The 23,626-nt window shown below is 56.9% G+C and overlaps 3 protein-coding genes across 4 annotated transcripts in view; 1 reads left to right on the top strand and 2 right to left on the bottom strand.

The window, feature by feature from the left end:
* Positions 1-2,594, top strand: part of SPNS2 (sphingolipid transporter 2) — a 37,101-nt gene extending 34,507 nt beyond the window's left edge. The window contains 4 exon segments of the mRNA XM_023764226.1: positions 1,227-1,325; positions 1,411-1,574; positions 1,953-1,999; positions 2,456-2,594. Of these exon segments, the coding sequence (XP_023619994.1) occupies positions 1,227-1,325; positions 1,411-1,574; positions 1,953-1,995 (306 nt within the window). The 3' untranslated portion in view covers positions 1,996-1,999; positions 2,456-2,594.
* A 1,281-nt stretch (positions 2,595-3,875) lies between these two features.
* On the bottom strand, positions 3,876-21,576 carry MYBBP1A (MYB binding protein 1a). 2 transcript variants are annotated; one of them, XM_014466093.2, is made up of 26 exons: positions 21,283-21,575; positions 21,002-21,097; positions 20,005-20,088; positions 19,845-19,919; positions 19,637-19,744; positions 18,290-18,465; positions 17,985-18,152; positions 17,740-17,857; positions 16,285-16,580; positions 15,876-15,986; positions 15,175-15,300; positions 14,838-15,005; positions 14,642-14,747; positions 10,598-10,694; positions 10,329-10,480; positions 9,939-10,022; positions 9,709-9,858; positions 9,454-9,624; positions 9,209-9,366; positions 7,781-8,027; positions 7,420-7,554; positions 7,272-7,340; positions 6,587-6,700; positions 6,324-6,425; positions 5,296-5,444; positions 3,876-5,120 (listed from the first exon to the last, which is right to left on the bottom strand). In XM_014466093.2, exons 1-26 carry the CDS (start codon positions 21,493-21,495, stop codon positions 4,394-4,396), a joined length of 4,200 nt encoding a protein of 1,399 aa, XP_014321579.1. In that variant the 5' UTR covers positions 21,496-21,575; the 3' UTR covers positions 3,876-4,393. The 2 variants fall into 2 exon arrangements, with proteins under 2 accessions (XP_014321579.1, XP_023619993.1); XM_023764225.1 differs by lacking the exon at positions 7,272-7,340 and having other exon boundaries at positions 21,283-21,576.
* Positions 21,577-23,597: 2,021 nt separating this feature from the next.
* GGT6 (gamma-glutamyltransferase 6) overlaps positions 23,598-23,626 on the bottom strand; it is a 2,766-nt gene continuing 2,737 nt past the window's right edge. The window contains exon 5 of the mRNA XM_006100672.3: positions 23,598-23,601. Within this exon, the coding sequence (XP_006100734.1) occupies positions 23,598-23,601 (4 nt within the window). The remainder of the gene's footprint in view (positions 23,602-23,626) is intronic.

Raw genomic sequence — 23,626 nt, forward strand, 5'->3', positions numbered from 1 at the left:
TGGGGGTCGGGGTAGGGAGAGTGTCTGGGAGCTGCAGGGACAGGCCCTGGGTAGAAGGCAGAGGGCTCCTCTGGGCCGATCCTGGGGCACTCAGGGTTTGGTGCCACTGTAGGGGGCAGCCCAGGGGGTCAGAGGTGGCCGGGCACTGGGCTCTTGCCAGCCCTTCTCCAGGAAGGCTGCCCTGCCCACCAGCTTCCTGCATCTCTGCCTCCCCGGGCCATCTCTCTCTCACCCACATCAGGGACTGGGCTGGGGGGCGGAGGGGGATCTGACTCAACTCTGTGCCTCGGCATGGAGCCAGGCAGGGTGGCAGAGGTTGCGGGGGTGTCACTGCACATGCCCAGAGTGGAGGGAGGAGGAATCTGTCTGAATCAAGTGTGCTTGGTGCTGGCAGGAGCCCCTCCCTGCCTCTGCCCCCAGGGGCAGCCCCAGCTGCTGACAGGGTTTGGGTCCCAGGGAAATCGTGTCCCATTTTATTAAGTGTCACAGCCACGTGACGATTGTTGGAAATGGGGCCACACAATCCCATCGGGTCCAGGTCTCCTCCCTGCCCCCTGTAGTGGGGTGCCCAGCGGGCACTGCCTGCTCCCACAGACTGTCCAAGGGCAGGCACTCTGCCTAGAAGAGGCAGCTCGAGCTCGGGGCAGGGGGCTGCTGCCTACCCATGCTCCTCCGCTGGCCTTGGCCCACGCAGCGCGGGGCTGCGACCTGTGGTTAGGGCCTGCTTGGTCTGATAGGGTTCCCGGGCCCAGCAGCTCCAGGCACTTTGTACTTAGGGTGCCCAGGGGTGAAAGTGCAGGCTCTTCCAGGTAGGGCCCTTGTCCCCTCCCTCACGGGCCAACCTAGGCCTTGCCAGGTCCTCGGGGAGGGGAACCCAGGTGGGTCTGTAGCTGGGTGAGGGGAGGGCAGGAGGCTGAGGAGTCAGGGGCTGGGCCCAGCGTTGCCTGACCCTTGTGCAACCTGTGTCCCTCTGGGCCTGTTTCCCTGACCACTGCGGCTGGCTCTCCAAGAGCCCAGTGCAGAATCCAAGGCGGCCGGTCTGTGAGCTGGGGATGAGCAGAGGGCCCTGGGGCGGAGGTGGGAGGGAGGGGGGGAAGGAGAAGGGCTGAGGGGGTGAGGTGCTAAGACACCAGGGCAGAAGGGATCTTCAGAAGTGTCCTGACCCCAGGGATGAGGCCAGGTGGTGGCCTGGCTCCCCTGGCCTCTGACTGCCACCTCCTCCACAGTACGTGGTCATCCCCACCAGACGGGCCACCGCCGTGGCCCTGCAGAGCTTCACCTCTCACCTGCTGGGGGACGCTGGCAGCCCCTACCTCATCGGCTTTGTGAGTGCCTGGGGTGGGCGCGGCCGTGGTGGGCGACGGGCTGCGGGAGGTGGCCTGCCCTGACATGCACCCACCATCCTCGCAGATCTCCGACCTGATCCGCCAGAGCACCAAGGACTCCCCGCTCTGGGAGTTCCTGAGCCTGGGCTACGCCCTCATGCTCTGCCCCTTCGTCGTGGTCCTGGGCGGCATGTTCTTCCTAGCCACTGCCCTCTTCTTCCTCAGTGACCGTGCCAAGGCCGAGCAGCAGTGAGTGGGTGTGGGTGGGCTGGCTGCCTCTGCTGCCACAACCCTGCCTGGGGCGGGGTGGGGGGGTGGGGGGTCACCTGGCCTCTGGGGTCCCGCCTCCCAGACCTCTTGATGGAGTCGAGGCTTGGGTTTTTCCTGGAGTTAACGGTTTTCAGAGCTGGGACCCCTCTCCTTCTCTCATTTTCTGACTTTCTCCTCTTTACTCTTCTCTTTCTTTCCTCTCCCCACCCCTGGGCTCTCCCACCTCCCCCTGGGGCTGACGAGGTCCCTGCCCAGCACGTCCGGTCAACCAGCCCCCGTGACTCGATGCGCCAGAGCAGTGCCCGGGCCCGGCCCCCGCTGATGTGCCACCTTGACCCCTGCCCGTCTCTCCCCCAGGGCGAACGAGCTGGTGATGCCACCCACATCCATGAAGGTCTGAGGCGGTGAGTGCAGGCCAGGGAGGCTGAGGGGGCTCCTGGGAGGGGAGGTGAGACTAGGGAGGGCGCACTCAGGGCACTTCCTCCTGAAGCACTGCCCAGGGACTGGAGGATTGTGGGAGGGGTGCAGGCTCCCTCTTCCAGTAAATCAGCCCCCTTCCTTCCTCAGAAGGGCTGAGGGCATAGGTCAGGGCCACGACTCCCTGCTCTGTCATCCTAATTTCCTAGAAGTGCCAGGGCCTGACTACTTTCACCTTCCTCTGGACCTGGCCCCTGGGGGCAGCACTTCCTAGTAGGGCAAGACCCAAGGTCACCACCACCTGGCCCCTGGGGGCAGCACTACACCCCTTTCATGCCCCCCAGAGCCCAGAGGAAGTCACTTCTCCAAACAGCAAGGGAAAGGAAGCTTTACAAATGCCTCCCAAAGCCCCACCTCTGACCTCTGACCCCCCTTCCCTCTAGGTGCCTCTGGAACTATGAAGAATGCTCGCTCCCACCTAGTCTGGGAAGTGTCCTTCAGCATCCCAGTCCTGCTGGGCTGTCCAGCTTTCCACGGGACCCACGGCTGGGCGCCCAGCTCTGGTCTGGGACAGCCGAGTGGCCATGGCTCCAAGAGGCCGTGTCCTCGACTAACCTGGAAGGCTGTGTGTGCTGGGGCCACGTGGTCAGACAGACCCCCAGCCCTGGGCTTGGACTGCAGGGCCGCTGGGACCCAGGGAGAAGACAGCCCCCAGTGAGTGTGTGGAGAGAGCCTGGCCTGTCACCAGCTTATATGATCCTGGGCCAGTCCCTGACCTCCGCAGACCGCGGGGCCAGGGAGTCAGACTTTGCAGTGCAGCTGGCCGGGCAAGGCACCACCGGCAGCTTTGAAGACCCAGCAGCTCCCGGACAGCGCAGAGAGGTCGTGCAGGCCTCAGGGTGGCCCTTCAGGCTCTGAGGCTCCCTGGTGTGTGGGGACCGTAGCCTTTCAGCTGGGCCTCTGGACTCAACCTGGCAGAGCTGGGCAGCTGTCGCTGAGAACTTCCTAGCCTGGCGGTCACTCTAGAGGGCACTTGTCTCTGTGGCTGCCCGGGCTTAGCCTGGGTCCCTCAGGTGGGGACCACCCCAACAAGGAGCTGGCATCACCAGGGGTGAAGGCCCTGGTGGTTGCTACAAGCCACCTGTGCCCCAGGCCTGAGATCATTGGGGTTGCCCACCACACAGGGCTCCTTGAAGCCCCTGGAAAACCTGTTCATCTCCTGAACCCCCCACAGGAGCCAGACCACTCCTGCCCCACTCCGGACTCTTTCCAGGGGCAGGGCCCTGGGGGACCATTCCCAGAACCCCTGGGGCAGTGGCCAGGGCTCTGACAGCCAGAGGAAGCAGCCTTCCACTCAGCTTCCTGACCCAGGGAGTAGCCAGGTGGAGGCTGACATCCCAGAACCATCTCCATCAACATCAGCTGCTGCTGCTCACGCGCATTTCCACAGCCCACTACTGCCCCCAGCCGCGGGCCACCCCTGTGGTCCTGTCTGCACATACCACCCCACCCTCATAGCCACATGCAGGGTGCAGCTGCCAAACGTCACCGAGCCCTGGTCCCCAGCGTGCAGCTTCTCACGTCTGCTCTGCTCCACTCCCTCCTGCACCTGTGCTGGGGCCTAGTGGCCAGGAGCCCCTCTGACCAGCCTAGACAATGCTCGCTGCCCTGTAGTTACTGGCCGGTGTGGCTTCAGTGGTGTGGAAGCTACTGGAAACCCCACTCCCTGCCATGCTCTGGGGCACCCTGGGGGCCTAGCGAGGGGGCGGGATCCCCAAAGACCAGCCTGGCCTCCACCCCCACCCCAGCCTCAACTGGGGCCCCAGCAATGTTTTCTTGTTGTACAAGAACCAGGTCCAAGTGTTGCCTCCTCTTCCTTCCGGAAGCCAAACTGCTCCTTTATTTTTTAGAGCTGCTGATTGTGAATCTCAGAGTCTTAAGAGAAGCCAAATATATTCCTCTTGTAAATGAAGAAATAAACCTATTTAAATCATGCCCTGGTGGCTCTTGCAGGAAAGCAGCGTGGGGGGAGGGCACAAGGAGTGGTCACACCTGTGCTCAGCCGCCTGTGGCCAGGCCTGCACTGGTGGGGGTCTACGAGCTGACCCACCTGAACATGAGCCCTGACCGGGCCCACACTGCCAGGAGCCAGGGTCCCAGCCCCATACAATGCACATGAGCTCTGGGCTGAGAAACAGGACAGCAGCCCAGGCCATGCAGGAAAGGACTCGGGTTGCCCCTGCTGCAGCAGGACCTCCCCGCAGACCCTCGCCCCCCAGTACCAGGAGGCAGTACCTCAGAGTGGCTGGTTTATTGAAATCCTGGTGAAAAAATAGGAGTCTCTAGGGCTGACGGGGAGGGCTGAGGGGCAGGGCCGGCACTCAGGGCTTTGCCGCCTTCCGCAGCTGTGCTTTCTTTTTCTTGGCCCCACTCTGGAGAAGGCTGGGGCTCCTGTTGGCCAAAGACAACCTTAATCTTGCCTTTTTCCGCGGCAGTGCCGACTGTGGCGATTTGCCCGAGACCCCCTTTTGGGGCAGCTCCTTCTGATACTGCTTTTCAATAGCAGGCTCCGTGGGGGACACAGGCGTGTCTCCGTTCATCTGAGACAGCTTCCGATTTCTCTTCTGTAGCTTTGGGGTCTTGGCCGGGGGCTGCAGCACCAACTGTGGCGATTTGCCCGAGACCCCCTTTTGGGGCAGCTCCTTCTGATACTGCTTTTCCACGACAGGCTCCGTGGGGGACACAGGTGTGGCTCCGTTCACCTGGGACAGCTTCCGTTTTCTCTTCCGCAGCTTCGGGGTCTTGGCCGGGGGCTCTGGGGACAGACTCTCGGTGGCAGGACTCTTGGCAGCAGGCGTCCCTTCCGCCTGGGCCTGGGCTGCAACCTTAGCCTTCTTCCTTTTCCTCTTCTTGCCTGTGCTGGGGGGCTGGGGCTGGTCCCCGCCGGTGGCTGCAGGCTTGGCCGCCTCCTCTGGTGGGGTGCCCTCTGACTTGCGTTTCTTGCGCTTCTTCGTCTCTGGCAAGAATCCCTTTTTCTTCTGTTTCATGCTAACAGGGCTCTGCGTGGCACTGACTTCCTTGGCTTCCTTCTTCTCCGACTTGGGGCGCCTGGGAGGAAGTGAGCAAAGGAAGGAAGCATCTGGTGAGGGCAGAGATAGTGTCCTCCATCTCTGTGGTCCACGGGACCCAACTGCCCACCCTGGGCACGCCAAGTCAGAATGTGTGCAGCGTGGGGGTCGCTCCAGCCCTCCCAAGGTGTGTGGGCCCTCCTCCCAGAACCTACTGGACTCCGAGGAACCTCATGGCCTGCCAGAAGAGGTCGTAGAGGCGGCTGGACCCGGCCACTTGCTCCTTCTGCCGCACCCTGTGCTGCAGGTACTGCTGTTGGCTCTGCAGCACGCCCAGCACAACGGTCAGGTCCACGGTCAGGTTCTGCGGGAGGTGGGAAAGCTGTGGTCAGCGTGGAGATGGGAAGCGGGGCTTCTTGCCAGCTCTTGGCCCTGTCTTCCCACCCTTGCCCAATTACTGCCTCTCCAGGGACCCCCGCGCCCCCTTCTGTACCCTCAGCCACTCCTGCCTGTGAGTCACCAGTTTCACTTGCCTTAGGAAGAAAAGGAGCCCAGGTGCCACATTCATTCCCTCTCCCTACAGCCAGAGCTCCGATCTCTGCTTCCGCACCTCCCTCCCTCTCAGCCCGCCCCTCTGACGGCACCATGCAATGACGCCAGGGTGGCCACATCCCTTCTACCCATCTCACCCTCCCTGCCACAGACGGGATGGGTTATGTGAAACCCACTGGCTTCCAGAACACCCTTTCCTCCTGGCATTTTGCTGCCACTCTGAGCTGCTTTTCAGGTCCCCCGCTGTTCGGCAAGGCCCTGCCCTGGCCCCACCTGCTCCCTCCAGCACCCTCAGCAAGCTTGCCCTGCATGTGGGCCTTGGCCAGTGTCTATGCTGGAACTCCCAGACCTCTCCCTCTGGGCCAGATTGAGGGACCCAGACACTAAGCCACAGCTGCCCCTGCCCCATTCTGATGGCCCCTGGCCCGTCTCTGCAGGCCTGGGAACCGGCTCCTTCCTACCGCTGCCCACCAGGAACTTTCACCTCCTCAGCTTTCTGACTGGAGCACAAACACCAGCACAGCCTCCTACCCTGACCCTGGCCAGGCACAGGTGGGCACTCTCCCTCCCAAGTCAAGCACCTGTGTCCACGGCTCTCTAAACACAGAAAGAGCCTGATTCCTCCCCTGGCAGCCTGAACCTCCCCCACGTGGCATCCAGAAGCTTCCCCTGTGACCTCCCCCCGGCTCACCTCATGATTAATAATCCAGAGGAGGGTGTTGAGCAGCTCCAAGGAGGACCGGTTCTTCAGCTGCTCCGACTTGGTCTGCGCCTCCCCCAGGGCCCGCAGATTCTAAGGAGAAGGCGGCCAGGCTGAGCCACTCGAGCGCTTCCCATATGACCAAGTGTCTCCTGGGGCAGCCCCCACCCGCCCCAGGCTCAGTGACCCGGTAATCCCCCTCCTCTGAGAGAACAACTCCTGAGGGGGCGGAAGGGGAGCCCCGTGGCTGTTACCTCCGTGACCTTTGCCAGGATCTGGCCGGTCAGCTGCTCCCACTCGGGGTCCTCAAAGCACAATCTCAGCTCCCGCATGGACAGGGTCTTCTGAAGCAGCAGGCAGGCCTGGGCCTGGGGTGGTGGAAAGTGGTCACCAGGAGCCTGGGCATGCTGGCCAAGGCTTAGGGAACCACAGGGGACCCCAAGAGCTCTGGCAGCCTGCTGGGCACCTGCTGAGGCCAAGGCAACACTAGGTTGGGGGAGGGGCACCTGCTGCTCTGGCTCCAACCTGCCTGGGTTGTCACCACAGAGCTCTGGGCTCAGTAGTCATCTGCTCCTGTCCCCTCTTCTCAGGGGGGTGGGGGAATAGCGGCCTGGGGTGCGGGAGCAAGGCTCTCAGCTGGGTAGAGGTAGCAACCTGGATTGAGAAGTTTTGCCCTCTCGCTACTCACTGCTGTCTTCCTCCAGCCTCCCCAGCCTCGTCTCCGTCCTCGCCCTGCCCTGTCTGCTAGGACCTGAGCGGGTAGCCAGAGCACTATGGAGTCGGAGGGCTCAGGCCACATGGGAAGTGGCAGAGGCAGGAGCCGGCCAGGTCACAGGGACAGGGGTGGGGTGAGCCTGCCTGCCCTTACTCACCAGGGCACTCCTGGGCCTCACAAACACCCAGAAGTGAGTCGAGTGGGTAGTTCAGACAGGCCCCTACCTGATGGCGAGGCCGCGTTTGGCCCGTCACATGCTGGACCACCACAGGGAGCAGGCTCTTACAGAGCATCTAGGGAGGGAATGGCAGGGCTATGAGATGGGGAATGGGATGAGCAGGGCCCGAGGGGTGGGCCGGCCCCTATACTCACCGGGTGCCGGGAAAAGAGACTGAGGAACATGGGAATGGTGAGCGGGCTGTTGCGCTTGGTCAGGAAGGAGCTCAGTGCTGATGAGTAGATCGGGGTCACGAGGTTCAAATCCAAGCAGCTGGCAGCCTGGGCCACCTGCGAGAGCGCACTGGTTGATGCCAGGGAGAGGGAGCCCTGGTTGGGAGCAGAGCCCGGGCTGCCTCCAGGAAGCTGAAAGCTGGGCCCTTGGGAAGTCACGGCCTCAAGTCCCCATCTGTGAAACAGGCAGATGGTCCCGGCCTGCTGCCTGGAGTCTGCTCCTGTCTACCGGCACTGCACTTCCTACTAGTAAGCTGAGCCCTCTGGGCCAGGGCCTGCTCACCTCGGGGCCCTTGGGCTTGGTGCTGGTGCCAGCTTTCTCCTTCTTCTGGGGCTTGTGGATGGACCTGTCAGCGGTGTTGCCCTTCAACACCCGGAGCAGGTAGAGGGAGGCGTTGAAGTAGTAGAGGGCGACGGAGGAGTCGGCCTGGTGAGCAGCCTGCTGCACCAGCCGCTCCACCTGGGTGGACAGAGTCTCCACGCAGTTGCCCACGTCACGGCAGTAACGCCGGGAGCGGCACAGGTGGTGTCTGCGGGGAAGTAAGGGGCAGAACTGGTTACGACATTCTCTTCCCACCCCTGCTCCCAAGCAAAGCCACCCCCCGATAGGGACCCCAAGCCCATTTCCCAGGGGGGGAATCGACACCTAGAGAGGAAAGGGATGTGACTAAGGCTCAGTGGGAGGTCCAGGGCAGCTGCAGATCTGCTCCGGAACGGGCTCCCTGGGCCTTGGGCTCAACACCCCCGACCGGGTCCACATCTCCTGTCTACACCTCTCTCTCGTGGGCTTTCAGGCCCTTCATAAAGCAAGACCATGGTCTATGTGCTCAGAACCTGCACGGCCCCGCAGGGCTGGGAACACAGTAGGGACGAAAGGTTAGGACACTAAGCAAGCCCAAGGGTGCCCAAGCAGGTGGCAGGAGGAGCGGAGAAGGTATGGCCTGAGGCTGGCACAGAAGAGTTGGGGTGCACCGTCCGTCGCACTCTCCCCACCTGCGCTAGTCTGCGTACCCAGCATCTCGCGTCCCTGGGCCTTCGTCTCCCAGCACGCCTGCCCCCTCTCGTCCCTCTGGCTGGGCTCCCTGCGCTAGTGCCGCCCATGCTGCCACCCATTCCTTAAAGGGCAGGCCAGCCCTGCCCCCTGCCTGAGCCCTTGGTGAAACGTCTGTGGCTCCTAACACAGCTAGAGGTCCACAGGACTCTCACGTCCCAGCTGCACCCGACCGGCTCCCCGCTGGACCTTCTGTCTCACCCGTGGCCGCAGGCACGACGGCCTCTACAGGTCCCAGCACTGCTGACGCTTCCCCAGCCGGCCGGCCCTCACCCTGAGACCGGGTTAGTGCCCCCACCACTCTGTGCCCCCACTGTCTCTTACCCACTACCCCACCCCACCCCAATTCCAGGATGTCACTGCCGGATCAACAGTCTGGTTTCCCAACTGCAGGGACCCTGAGGGCTGGGGCTCCCTGAGGACTGCTGGTCTAGCGCAGAGCTGCTCCGTGTGGAAGATGGATGGATGAAGCGGCCTGTGTGTGGGTGGCTGAGTGACACATGCCCTCGGGGCAGAGCAGTGAACCTCGAGAGCGGAGAGGGCCCCCTCTGGAAACTTGGCTTCTACCGTTTCTACTTGGGAAACCCCGAAGGCCTGGTGCTCCTCAGAGCATTGGTTTTGGGGCCTGTCAGCGGTCCCCGCCCACCCGCCCGGGCTCACGTGAAGATGCGGGCCGTCTTGTGCAGGAGGTCCTGTTCCTGTTTGGTGCTGCTGGTGCGCATGCTGCGCCGGATGATGTTCAGCAGCGGCTCAAGCAGCTCCAGGACCAGGGGGTTCTCGGGCTGCTTGGTCACCAGCACCTCAATCAGGTCCAGGACCTGTGGCGGGACGGGTGGGCTCAGTGCGGTGTGGGAGGCGACTGGGCTGGACAGTGTCCGAGGCGCTCAGGCTGGTTCTTGGCTCACCCTGATCTGGAAGTCCCGCCGGAGCGCCTTCTCCTTCTGGAGCTTGTTCTTCTCGTCCCTCCGGGCCTGGATGCGCAGCTTCTGCTCGGCAAAGAGGCTGGCGAGGTTCTCGTCCAGCGCCATCATGGCCTCGTCCCCCAGCTCCTCATCGTCATCATCATCGACTCCACCCTGAGCGACAGATGCCCAGTGAGCAGCCTGGCCTCCGGGCACATGCAGACAGACAGGGACGGGAGTCTCCGAGCTTCTGCTCACCAGCGCCTTCCCTGCCTGCAGCACGGCCATCAGCTGCTCCCGGAAGCCGGGGTCGACGTCCCCGTCGCGATCCTCCTCATCACTCTCCTCCTCTTCACTCCCGTCCTCACTCTCCGAGTTTTTGTTGTCCTCGCTCTCTGAGCTCTTGTCCTGTGGGTGGCTGGTGTGTAGTAGTCCCCATTGCACACCACGTGCCTGCCCACCCCGGGCCGCCCCTTGCTGGCAAGTACCTCCTCGTTCTCCAGCTGCTTCTCGGAATCGTCCGTGACCACCACATTGTTGTCCTCGTCCTCGCTCTGCTCTGGGTTTAGCACCTGCAGGGTATTCCCAGATGCTGACACTTTACCTCCTCAGACCACTGGGCCCTCTTGACTAACTTCCCTGGCCTTGTCCAGTCCAGTCTCGGCCAAAAGGTCAAAGCAGGAAAGTGAAGCCCAGGAGATAAGGCTACACCCTCCACGCCCAACGCCAGCACCTCCTGGGTCAGGGCTGCATGGCAGCAGAGTGGTGAGGCCCCCACGCACTCCGCAGGTTCCAGTGAGGACCAGGGGCTGATGTGGCAGCCCTGGTGCTTGGACAGCCACCTCCTGGGACCCTTTTCCCCAAAGGCCCCAACTTACATCCAGGATTAGCTGCAGGGCACGTGGAGTCAGGTGGGCGCAGACGTGGCTAAACACGCTCCGGGCCACCTGGCGAATCAAGTGGCTGGGCTGGGCCAGGAGGGCCAGGAGGATCTCCACCAGCACCTCCACCCATGGCGGCTCCTGGGGTTCTGCAAGCAGGGAGAGGTCTGAGTCAGGGCAGGCACCGCTGTCCCATCCTGGTCCCCGCTGTGCCCAGGATGTGCCCTGCCCATTCCCCGTCGCTCCCCCCAGGGGCAAGGACCCACTGGCGGCCTTGGAGCGGGTCCGGCGGGTCTTCTCCCCCAGGCTCTTCTGGATGCAGGTCTGGATGTCACCTAGGAGTTCGCAGCTCTCTGTGGGGTTCTGTGGGGAGGGCAGAAATCAGGAGCCGAGCCCCATCCCCATTCCCATTCCCAGGGGAGGGGCCAGTCCAGGGGAGCTGCTGCATCATCAGAGGCTGAGAACATGGCAGCGTGCCTTGGCCAGTCACCCTCACCAGCCAGGACGACCCCAGCTGGACACCAGAGAGACAGAGCTGGACAAGGATGGCTGGGCAGTCCCAGGAAGCCAGCAGGCCCCATGCTTAAGGTTCACAATTCTAGGTTGTTCCTCCTACTCTTAGTTCAACATTACTACATAGAAAATATGGAAAGTCATTAATTTTAACAATATAATTTAAACTCATTTAACCCGTCTTGTCGGGGACAAGCCCAGACTCCAGCCACCCACCCTTTAAGGATGCGGGGGCTCTAAAACCAGCCTGTGCGATCCATGGTACTGAAATGGCGGAGTTCTCCCTCACCATGCAGTGGGGGTTTAATGTTGGGGCCAGGGGTCACAGAACAGGCCGGAATAGAAGCCCAGCGCTCTGGCCACCTTTGTCTCCAGCTCCCTGGCTGTGTAGGCACCTTTTCTCTTTTTAAAACTCTCACCCGAGGAGATGTTTTTATTGATTTTAGAGAGAGAGAGAAGGGTGGGGGGAGAGAGACAGAATATGATTTGTTGCCTCCCATACACACCCCGACTGGGGATCGAACCACAGCATTCTGTGTATGGGATGACACTCCAGTGGAGCCACCTGGCCAGGGCCATGGATCCCCAGCCGATTGATGTTTCTTACATCAATGTTTCTCTCTCCCTTACCCTTCATTTTCCTCTCAAATCAATAAAAACATATATTTTTAAAAAGCTTAAAAAAAAGTACCACTACAGAACAACCATAATTGAGAACAGCCTGAAAACTAGCTGAACGGAAGTCCTAGAATTAAGGATGTACACAAGAAGCCAGGCTGGTAGGAGGGCAGAGACATGGAAGGGGCTGGCCTCACACCCATGTATTGTGGCTAAAAATCGGGAGGCCTATCTCGGCTGTGGAGACCTCCGCTGAGGAGTCAAGGGTCCCGGCACCACAATGGGCTCCCAGCCCAGGGTTCCAGTGCTGGGAAGAGAAGTCCCCATAACTTCTGACTATGAAAACCAGCAGAGGTTGTGGATGAACAAGAAAGAGGGATGCTGGAGTCCCTAACAGCTCGAAAAGTGCCAGAGATATATAGGGAGGAACTGAATTGTCTGGCGTAGGCCATTGTTCCTTTTCTTTCTTTTTTTCTACAGAGCTGGCAGCAGGCAACATATCTGAGCCTCCATTAACCTGGCTAACATGGTTTGCCCAGGCCTGGGGATTCCCTGAGACCCTGCCTCATCCAGCTTTCGGGCCCACTCAGTGCTTCCAGTGCCTTTTCCATACTAACAGCTTGTCTGGCTCATGACGTGGACTTTCCTAAAATCTCACAAAAGCTCACAAACACTAAACGAGTAGCCTCTGGCCTCAGACCTCTTGCTAAGCAGCCCCACGCCAGCACTAGTGGCCACTGCCCTCAGTGTCCAGCTTAGCCTTTCCCCGGCACCTCCAAGTGGCAACCGTCTGCAGATCCCTTTGTAGCTCATACCAGGTAACCCTAGGCAAAGCAAAGGCCACTGCTGAACGTGGCTGCACCAGCCTCTCCCAAGAGCACCGCCCAACCACCTCCAAATGGCACACCCAAGGGTGGACTCAGCAGGCATCGGAGTCTGGCCACAGCGAACCCTGCTCTGTGGGGCCAGTCCCCACACAACAGTTCCTCCACTTTAGTCATGGCCAGTCCTCAGACACTCAGCCTGAGGGTCCATCCCTCCCACTGCCAACAGCAATCAAAAGCTCAACTACAACAGAAGGACACACACAGCCCACACTAGGGACACACCTGGCGCACCCAGCTCAGCCAACCAGGGAGGCTAAGCCACTGGGCCCCACGGGATACCTACTACTTAAGGCCACTCTACCAAAACCAGGAGACACAGCAGCTCTACCTAATATATAGAAGCAAACACAGGGAGGCAGTCAAATTGAGGAGATAAAGAAACATGTCCTAAATGAAAGAACAGGACAATAGCTCAGAAAAATAACTAAACAAATGGAGACAAGCAACTACCAGATGCAGAGTTCAAAGGTTATTAGGATGCTCAATGAACTCAATGAGAACTCTAACAAAGGGACAGGAAATGTAAGAAAGGAGACAGAAAACGCAAAAAAGTTAGAAATGAAGAATATAACTGAAATGAAAAACACATTAGAGAGAATCAACAGTAGATCAGATGAAGCAGAGGACCGAATCAGAGAAGACAAGGTAGTAGAAAACAACCAATCAGAATAGCAAAAAGAATACAAAATAATGAGAAAGTTTAAGGGTCCCTTGGGACCACATTAAGCAAACCAACATCTGCATCATGGAGGTACCAGAGGAGAAGAGAGAGCAAGGAATTAAAAAGTCTATTTGAAGAAATAATGACAGAAAAGGTCCTTGACCTGGCAAAGGAAATAGACACTTAAGCCCAGGAAATGGAGAGTCTGAACAAGACGAATTAAGAGACCCACACCAAACACATCATAACTAAAATGCCAAAGGTTGAAGACAAAGAGAGAATCTTAAAAGCAGCAAGAGAAAAGCAGTTAGTTACTTACAAGGGAGTGCCCATGAGACTGTCAACTGATTTCTCAACATTACTTTCCAGGCCAGAAGGGACTGACGAGAAATAGTCAGTGATGAAAAAGGCTATTGTTTAGAATTGAAGGACAGATAAAGAGCTTCCCAGACAAGAGAAAGCTAAAGGAGTTCATCATCACCAAACCAGTATTACAAGAAATGTTAAAGGGACTTCTTTAATTAGAAAAAGATAAAAAATATGAATACAATGGCAGTAACAATATCTAAAAACTACTTCTTAGTGCAAATTGATTAAATGCCCAGTCAAAAGACATAGGTTGGCTGAATGGATAAGAAAATATGACCTGTAAATATGCTGTTTACAAAAGAGTCACTTCAGATTGAGAGACACACAGACTGAAAGTATAGGGATGGGGAAAAATATTTCATGAAAATGAAAACAAACAAAAAGCTGGGGTAGCAATACTTATAAAACACAAAATAGACTCTAAAACAAAGGCTACAAGAGACCAATTCTATTTCTGGGTATTTACCTTAAGAAACCCAAAACACTAATGCAAAAAGACTTATGTATCCATATGTTCATTGCTGCATTATTTTCAATAGCCAAGATATGAAAGCAACCTAAGTGCTTATCAACAGATGAATGAATAAAGAGATGGTACATGTATACAATGGAATATGACTCAGCCATAAAACAGAATGAAATCTTGCATCTGCAGTAACGTGAATAACCCTAGAGGGTATTATGCTAAACGAAATAAGGCAGAGAAAGACAAATACCATATGACTTCACTTAGATGTGGAACCTAAAAAAATAAAAAAACAAGCAAACAGAAACAAACTCATAGGTACAGAGAACATTTTGATGATTGTCAGGTGTGAGGGTGATCAGGAGGATGGGTGAAAAAGGGGCAGAAATTTAGAAGCACAAATCGCCAGTTATAAGAAAGTAGTCATGGGAATATAAAGTACAGCATTGTGGATGGATATAGTCAGTAAATTGTAATAACTATGTATGGTGTCAGGTGGGTACTAGTGTTACTAAGGTGATCACTTTGGAAGTTACAGAAACAGAAATCTCTAATCACTACGTTGTACACCTGAAACTAATACTGTACATCAACTGAGAAATGAAGGTTCAGAGTTAAGAAGAAATCACGAGGGTGAAAAGAGCTGCTGGCACTAAACTCCACTGGGACCAGATGGTTCAACTCCCTAAAAGTTCAGCTCCCCAGAGCCTTCCCTGGCAAAGCCCTCAAGCTGCTCAGGAGGAAGCCTTAGGGCCCCGACCCCACGTCCATAGCCCCTCCTGTCCAGGTGCCGTACCTTGAAAAGGTGGATGCCCACCAGGAGTAGCAGGTGCTGAAAGGCAGTGGCCTTGGCCTTGGCCTCTGAGGAGCAAGCCTCCAGTTCCTTCAGCGTCTGTAGCATCCTGGTGGGAGATGGGCATGCTCTCAGGCCACGGCTGCCAGTGTCAGACCCCAGACCGTCCCACCCACCCTCTGGAAATCCCTCCCCTCACCGGGTCCAGGCCTGGCGCTGCTGCGTAGTGAAGGGCGTCAGGGGGGACACGTTGCGGCTGTGGTTCAGCAGCATGTCAGCAAACTGGACCAGGCGGTAGGTCCAGGGCTGCTTGTCCTGGGTCTGCTCCAGAGCCTGCTTAAACTGTGTGCTGAGGGTCTGCAGCAGGCTGGGGAGGGCAGGGTCACCGGCTGGGTTAGTAAACACGGTCACCCATCCCAGACCCACTGGAACGCTAGTGTTTCTCCCAGCTTAGAACTGGAAAGAGCGAGCACCCAGGGCCACCTTCCAGCCCTGCCAGCCCACCCTTAGCTTCTCCAGAGCTGCCCGTGACCTACCTGAAAAAGGCACTGCTGACCACCGCTCGGGCCCGGCCCTCCATAGGGAAGGAAAACCGCTGCCCAGTTTCAGGGATCTGGGATGTGGGTTTCTTTGTTTCAAAGAACGAGTGGAAAAAGCAAAACCTGGGGAAGGTGGGAGATCAAGCCGTGTTGCCGGTTAGTGCCACCGTTTTACCAGCCCCTCGCTAGATGGCACCACCAAAGGCCTGGAGGCAGAGGAGGGAGCCACTCCGAAGAGAGGGAGTAGACACTTTTCAGATCTGGAGCCAACATCCCTCCCTTGGAACCAAGACCCACTCAAGGCTGTGTGATCTCAACCAAGTCACACCACTGTTTCTGCAAACACGGGCTACCCCCCTGGGACTGCAGTGAGAGCCGAATGAGCACCTGGCACAGGTGAGGCCAATGGTGAGACCTCCCTGACCCTGTCCATGTGCAGAGGCTGCCCATGGGACACTCGGACCCTGAGAGGCCCCTGCAGCCTTGCACTTCCTGGGTCCCTTTCTTTCACAGGCTCCCAAGGAATTTCTCCCAAATCCCTTCTGCCTAAGGGACAGGAATGGCTTGCCTGCTCCCCATGGACAACCTGACCCCAACACTTCTGGCTCCAGGGGCGACCCAAACTAGGACTAGGCAAGAGGCCCAGCTCGTCGGCTGCTCCGCCCATGGGGGGTTGTGCTTTTGAGCACGTCTCACACCTGGCCACCTCCTCAATCAAGGCCTCCTCCTTCTCCAGGTGCAAGCTGTCCACGATGCTGACCAGGCGGAGGATGATCCACTTCCGCAGCCGGAACACAGCTCGCTCAGGCCTGGAGGGCAGAAGCCAGGTTACAGGAGCCATTCAGCCATGGTAAAAATGGTCGTCCTTTCCCCATCTTGGAGACAGGAACACCAAGACCTCCGCCCCCTTAACACCAGCATGGGAACACATGTGAGGAAACTGAGGCCTTCTTTGAGAGCTATGGCTCAGCTCCCCATCATCTTTCCTCCCCTTCCATGGAACCCCAATAGTGTAGGAGGGAAAGTCCTGGTCTCTGGGCTCAGCAGGCCCAGGAAGCCCACTCCTGAGCCCTGGGCCCCTGCCTGCCTCCCGCTGGGCCCATTCACCCGTGGATCGAAGCATCCTGGGCTTTCTTCTGATTGCCGGTGCTGAAGTCCACCAAGGAGTCCAGGTCAGGCTGCAGAAACATGTCCCGCAGCCAGGCCACATAGCCCTTGAGGGCGGGGGAACTCAGGAACCGCACGACCCGCCAGTAGGTAGGCACCACGGGGAGGCCCTGGTTGGTGATGGAAGTGAAGGCCACCAGCACAGCCAGCTGCCTCTCGGGGTCATCTCGGCAGCCTTCCAGGAAGGTTCCAACGTACTCGTTCATCTCTGAAGCAAACTTGAACTGGCTCGGGTACTGCAAGAGTCAGGCACTGCACTGACAGCCCTGCCAGCCTCTTCCACCACAGGCTACACCCCGGCCCAGCCAGTGCCCCTCCCTGTGCAGCCAGGATTAGTTGTCCTGTCTCCCCAATGCTCGTCTGCCACCAAGGCCTGCCTGCCTGGCTGCTCTGGCCTCCACAACTCTTGCCCGAGGCCACTCCTTCCCACCCCTCCCTGGATCGGGACAGGCTGCCGTCTAGGCTGGAGGCAGGGCAGAGTCGTGGTGCAGTGTCCTGCCTGGGCCACTACAGACCTGGGTTCATAGCCCACTTCTGCCAGCTCCTAGCTGTGCCACTTGTTTTTGTGTGAAAGTTTGTTTAATCTTCGTAAGAACTTTTTTGTCATTTATAGATGAAGAAAATTAGGTACAAAAAGGCTTAGAAGTAATTTCTGGGGGCTGACTGGTACAACTGGGATGTGGGCCCGGTTGGCGGGGCCTCCCAGCCTGTGCTCTTTACTTTCTGATCTGTCTCCGCACTCCCCCCACCCTACCTCCCCCCTTGCACCCTCCTAAATTCTAACAGGAGGCAGCTCCCTGAAGCTGCTTGTGAGGGTGAAATGAGCTGGCGAGGAGCAAACCCAGCTATGCTTCCTGCTTAAGGGAACATCTTCACAACAGCTCTGAGGAAGCACCGCTCCTCTCCTCTCAGACAGGGAGAGGCAGGCACGGAGCCGGGAAGCACCCTGTGTGGGCTCACATAGCAGTGAGTGGTGGAGCCAGGACGGGGACTGTGGTCTGGTCCCCCATCCCATGCTCCTAACCACCACCTGACTCTCCTGTTGAGTGCTTAGCTCAGTGAAGGATGCGTGGACAGTGTTAAGATCGACACAGGGGTGGATGGGGGTCTGGGCAGGCTGCTGAATGTAATGCCTCGGCTGAGGGCAGAAGGGCCGACCTTGCCAAAATTCTGCTCAGAGGGGCAGAGGGAAGGGACACCCAGCTCCCAGGCTCCTTCCAAAAGCAGTTGTGCTTAACCCATACCAGGCAGGACCAGGGGCAGGAAGACCCCTGATGCTGGAGCAAAGAGCAACCTTGTATTCCAGAAGCTGACTGATTCCTGAGGCGGCCCACCCCCTTCTTAGCAGGAAGCCTGGCTGTTTCTAGCAGTGTGGGCTGCAGGGGTGGCACCTACCTTAGCAGTGACCACGTGCTCCCCATAATGTCGGATCGTGTCTCCTCGCATCACCAGCTGCAGCTGCTCCTTGGACAGCAGGGGCAAGGATGCGCCCAGCAGGCGGAAACACACGCAGCTAAGGGTGTGCATGACAGAGCCTGGTCAGAGCCCTCAATTCCCCTGGGTGGACTTTGGGACTGCCAACCCACCTCAGCCTAACAAACAGGAAAGAGGGGTCAAGAGTGGAGAAGCGCCACAGGCACCTGGCCGGCCAGAACTGCTTCTTCAGCAGCCCTTGTTCCACGATTTCGTTCCAGAACCACGGGAACTTGTCTTCCCGAAGCGCCAGGCGGAGCAGGTCCAGAGCCACAGTGGGCAGTTTGCGCTCCCTCTTCACAGAGCTGGCGGCCAACTTCAGCACATTCACCAGTCTGTGGAGGGCAGAGGGGACTCAGGTGGCATCCACCGAGCAGACAAGGGAAGCAGGGACACCCCAGGCCATACTGCAAATCCGTGAATGGCCAGATGCAGCCCCTTGGCCCCAGGAACCCGCCCAACTCCCTCACACCTGGGGATATTTTCATCCGACAATAGGTTGACCGATCCCATGAGCTTCTCCAGCTGCACGGGCACCTTCTGCTGAGCCAAGAGGAAGATCTCCAGGTGCTCAGGGGAGACAAGTATTGAATTCAAGTCGGGCTTGAGAACCTTCGGCAGGAGCTCCTGCCACATGACGTCTGGGACCTGGTGTGGGGAGACACAGCATCCTTTGTCTCTTCTCCTGTGAGTGAGCCCTATGGGCTCCCTCGAGGGCCCTGGTATAGTGCCAATCTGAGGTGGGGGAGCCACAATCCCCCTTGCTAGGCATCAAAATCATCAGAGGGTATTTGTTAAAATGCTCCAATTTCCAAGTCTCAGGAAGCTGTTTTTAAAACATATTTCTTTATTGATTTCAGAGAGGAAGGGAGAGGGAGATAGAAACATCAATAACGAGAGAGAATGACTGAGCGGCTGCCTCCTGCATGCCCCCTACTGGGGGATCAAGCCCACAACCCAGGCATATGCCCTTGGCTGTAATCGAACCTGGAATCCTTCAGTCCACAGGCCAACTCTGTATCCAGAGCCAAACCGGCTAGGGCAGGAAGCTGGGTTTTTAATAAGCACCCCACTGATGCCAATTGGTTTGGGGTCATCATTTTTATAATTCCTCTTTCGCGTTTTTCAGGACTAGCCCATTTCTTATATAAGGAACCCCAAGTGGAGAGCTGGGGTTCAAATTCAGATCCTCTGGTTCTGCAGCCAGAACTGTGCAGAAAGCTGGGGTCCAGGATTTTACTGTCCTTGCCTTTTCCCCAGTAGCAAAAGGTTCCAGGTATTAGCCTATCTCCATTTCCCAAGTAGGGCAGTGGGGAGGGGGTCCCCCCTGAGGGGCCAGTTCTGCCCCAAAACAACAGCAAACATGTTTAAATATACTTGCAACATGCTAGGTGCTGTTCTAGTAACTACACTGTCTAATATGGCAGCCATTGGGTACAAGTGGCTACTGGGCACCTGGGATATGCTAATCGGAACAGACTTGCTCTAAGTGCACAATACACACTGGCTTTCAAAAACTTAACATGACAAAAAGAATGTAAAGTACTTCTACAACTTTTTATATTGATTGCATGTTGAAATAACACTAGGTTGTTATTTAGGCAACCTAATAGATGTATCAGGTTAATTAAGTATGCCATTAAACTAGTTTTTTTACCTTTGTAATATAGTTACTAAGTGTCAGTTACACATTTTTGTATTTCTACGGAACAGTGCTGCTCTAGAGCATCTCCACTAGTTAACATTATGTCATGTCTTCTCCATGTGTCTATATGAGTAGTGCTCGCTACCCAAGGCCCCACACTCCATAAACCCGTACCTCAGAGAGGATGTCCACCAGGGCCTTCTGGGGCTGCTCCTGCAAGTGGTTGTAGTGCTGGGCCAGGGCTTGCAGTAGCTTCACGGACTTCATCAGTGCCTCTGAGTCCTGGTGCCCACAAAAGGGTAGAGGGTACGAGCAGGATGTGTCACTGTCACCCAGCACTCCCCAGCCAGTCCACATAATCCCGTTCCCCCAAAGCTTTTACCTTCACCAGCCTGCCTGACTGAAAGAGGGCTAGCACCCCAAACAGGTTTGCAAAAAGAGCAGGTCTCTTCATCACCTGAAAAGGATTCGGGCATCGGTGAGAAGGCCCCAAGGACCCGCCACCCAGGGCTGCTGACCTCCCTGGGGACACTCACTCTCACCTTCTTAACTGTCCGCAGGTCATGTTTCTCTTGTATCTGCTGCAGGATGCTGCACAAAGGGATGTCTTCGAAAGACTGTAACAACTGCCAGGAGTTGTGGCAGGAGGGGAGAGGGCTCAGGGGGGTGGCCCAGCCACATCCCAACAGACCTCAACCTCCTCCTGCTTCTCCCTTCAGTTTCTGCCCAGAGGCCTTGGATCCCTGCTCCAACCCTGAGGATGTCTCTGAAGCTACCCACCAATGATGGAATCTGCTGCCGAGAGGAGCTGAATCTTGCCTCCCTGCCCCATGCCGACCCAGGTTGCAGAAAGTACCTCCTTCGGACAATAGATTCCGAGACACTCTATCCCCACAGCCTGCTCGGAGCTCCCCTCAGGCTGACCCTAAAGGAATGATCTTTATTGCGCTTCCAGCTCTTTATGTTCCTCAGAAGTGGTCGGCCTATAATCGGCTGAGTGGCACTTGGGATTGCAGTGGTTCTCAACCTTCTGCCCTTTAGATACAGTTTCTCATGTTGTGACCCAACCATAAAATTGTTTTCGTTGCTACTTCATAGCTGTAATGTTGTTACTGTTATGAATCGTAATGTAAATACCTGATATGCAGGATGGTCTTAGGCGACCCCTGTGAAAGGGTCGTTTGACCGCCAAAGTGGTCGCGACCCACAGGTTGAGAACCACTGGATTAGAGGGTCCTAGACGTTGCAGAGATAAGTGAACCCACTCCAAAGTTTACTGCCCCCAGTCAACTGCACCTCAGAGGTCGGTCAATCCATGTCCCAAAAAGAAAACCGCTCAACCTCCTATCCTCCTGTTAGGGCTTCTCTGCAGACATGCCTGGCTCATACACTCTCTACACCTCCACGTGGGGACGCGTCCCATCAGCTCAGATGTCACCTCCCCCAACTTCTCCCCTCCGAAGACCACTGACTCCCTCCCTGCACTCCCCACCGTTTTGACCAGCACGGCCGGTCCCATTCCAGGGGTCCCCACCTCACCTGGGCCAAGGCCAGACTGTAGCAGGGCCGGGCGGTTTCTCGCCCCATCCCGAGCCCAGCGATGAGGCGCTTCTGGGCGTACTGCATCTCGGACCCCTGCGGAACCAGCGCATTCCCGGGGCGACCAGTCAGGAGAATCGACCCGCGCCCGCCTCCCGCCTCCCGCCTCCGCCCTTCGGCCCGCGCTCACCTGGGCATCCAGGTTCGCGACCACGTGCCCCAACCCCCAACCCCTCTTTGCTGAGGCCCTCGCAGCCCTGTCCCAGGCCCCGCCACCATACCTCCGGTCTCTCGCGCAGATACTCCAGCAACTTCTCCGTGGCCTGCAGCCGCGTCTCCTGCTCCGGCTTCGCAATGTCCCAGAAAAAGTCCAAGAACTCGCGGCTGTGCTGTAGCAGGCCCTGGCGGTCGGCAGGCCGAGCGCCGCCCTTCGCCGCTTCTCCGGGAGACATAGCCGCGGCGCCGTCCCGCTTCTCCATCTCCACCGCCACCATGCTCCGCGAACACGTGGGCTCCGGCGCAGCCTCTTCCGGGTCAGGTCGCGGCGCGTGCGCTCTGGGTTGGGTCGGCTGGGGACAGCGCAGCCGGGAAGAGATGGGCGGGGCCGGGAGAGGCTGGGCGGGGCCGGGAGAGGCTGGGCGGGGCCGGGAGAGGCTGGGCGGGGCCGGGAGGAGCTGGGCGGGGCCGGGAGAGGCTGGGCGGCGCCGGGACCGTCAGGGCCTTTCTCTCGGGCACCAGTAAATGAGTTTGGATTTTATCCTTACTGTGGTGGGTCGTTGGAGGGTTTTATGGAGGGGCAAGTCTTGATTCTGTTTATACTCTAAAAAGATTATACTGCAGCTGTATTGGGAGGTGGGGGGGTGGATTGTAGGAGTGAAGAGGTAGAAGCAGAAAGAACAGACAATGGTGGATTGGGTCAAGGTAATATGAGAACAGGTCAGAGTCCAGCTAATTTGGAACTGGTAGTGGGTGATGGATGTGGGGGTTGGGGGGGTGGGCGGAGGGGAGAGATGGATGCCAGATTTAGGGCTAAAATGAGTGGGTTGATTGTGCTACCATTTACTGAGCAGGGGAAGAATTTTTCTAAGAAGGGGTGGGGGGCAGATTGAGGTGGTAGGATCTAGAGTTCTATTACATCAGAGATACCTTTTACAATGTGTATATATGGAGGTGCTACTGGTCACCCCGTTTGTCGACTTGAGAAGCTGTCTTTGGAGGCTGTAGTCCAGAGAGACCCCAGCCCTGAGGGAGGTGGGGTGGTCAGGGCCCAACCTGGCATTTAAATTTCATACATGCTGGGGTCCGGCCCCAGCAGGTCCAGGGATCCCCAAAGGTGTGGACGGAGTCGGCGATGAAGGAATGACATGGGGTCAGCGTTCAGTTGATCAGCAGCCTAGTCAGGACCTCTAGCCAGGATCTCTAGCCAAAGTTCTGGTCGGAGTTCTGGTTAGGAACTGATCAGGATCTGATAATGATGTGATGAGGATCTGATGATCTGATGAGGATGTGATGAGGATCTGATCAGGTTGTGTTGTTTATTGTCTTGTTACATCCGTATTTATACCAGCCGATTTTAATCCTGTCAATTTCTATTACAAAGGTTAGGGCGTTTCTTATCTCCATTCCAGGGAGTAAAGATTATGTAGCTTAACTACCCGCCTGGCACTTAATTAAGGGGTTGTATCCCCTCCCTAACCTCAGGGAAAAATCCCCACCTGGGGAAACAACCTTTCTCAGAGAGGTGACCTTGGTTAAAACACATGGCACTAAGGGGAGCAAACATATTAAGAACAATATGCTATATATGCCAGGTCCCTTGAAACATATGCTATGCAGATGTTTCTTCTCTGCAGCAACTGTGTCAAGCAGCAAGGATGGACCGGCTCCCGGCACCAAAGCACTACCCAACCACCTCCACAAACAGCACATTGAAGGGGTTGATTTGGTGGGTACCTGAGCCTTGATTAAATTAGTTCTGCTCTGTGGGGTAGGTCCCTGCACAGCAAGTTCTCTGCTGTGATCACAACCAGTCTGGGGACCCAATTGGCCTGGGAGTAAATCCCTCCCATCGATGAGCCAACAGCAATCAAGGCTCAACTACAACATGAGGTTGCAAACAGCCCACACAGGATGTGCACCTGGAGCACCCAGCTCAGGTGACTGAAGAGGCTGCACCATTGTGGCCTGGAGCACACCTTCTACATAAGGCCACTCTGCCAAGACTGGGAGATGTAGTAGCTCTACCTAATACATAGAAACAAACACTAAGGGAGGCAGTCAAAAATGAGGAGACAAAGAAACAGGTTTCAGATGAAAGAACAGAACAAAACTCCAAAAAAAGAACTAAACAAATGGAGACAAGCAATCTATGAGATACAGAATTCCAAACTGGTTATAAGGATTCTCAGTGAACTTGGCAGAAAAGTAGAGGAACTTAGTGAGAACTTCAACAAAGAGATAGGAAATATAAAAATGGAGATAGAAAACATAGAAAAGAACCAGTCAGAAATGAAAAATACATTACAGGGAATCAACAGTAGAGAGGATGAAGCAGGAATCAAATCAGTGATTTGGAAGGTAAGGAAAGAGAAAACACTCAACTAGAATAGGAAAAAGAAAAATTAA

The sequence above is a fragment of the Myotis lucifugus genome, unplaced genomic scaffold, assembly GCF_000147115.1.
Source record: "Myotis lucifugus unplaced genomic scaffold, Myoluc2.0 scaffold_322, whole genome shotgun sequence".
NCBI classification, from domain to species: domain Eukaryota; kingdom Metazoa; phylum Chordata; class Mammalia; order Chiroptera; family Vespertilionidae; genus Myotis; species Myotis lucifugus.

Excerpts from the sequence above, each read along its gene's own strand:
- MYBBP1A (XM_014466093.2), bottom strand. The coding sequence starts at position 21,495 with ATGGTGGCGGTGGAGATGGAGAAGCGGGACGGCGCCGCGGCTATGTCT. Across the intron at positions 21,098-21,282 it reads ATCTGCGCGAGAGACCGGAG|GGGTCCGAGATGCAGTACGC; the intron begins GTATGGTGGCGG and ends CTGGTTCCGCAG. Across the intron at positions 20,089-21,001 it reads ACAGTCTGGCCTTGGCCCAG|TTGTTACAGTCTTTCGAAGA; the intron begins GTGAGGTGGGGA and ends AACTCCTGGCAG.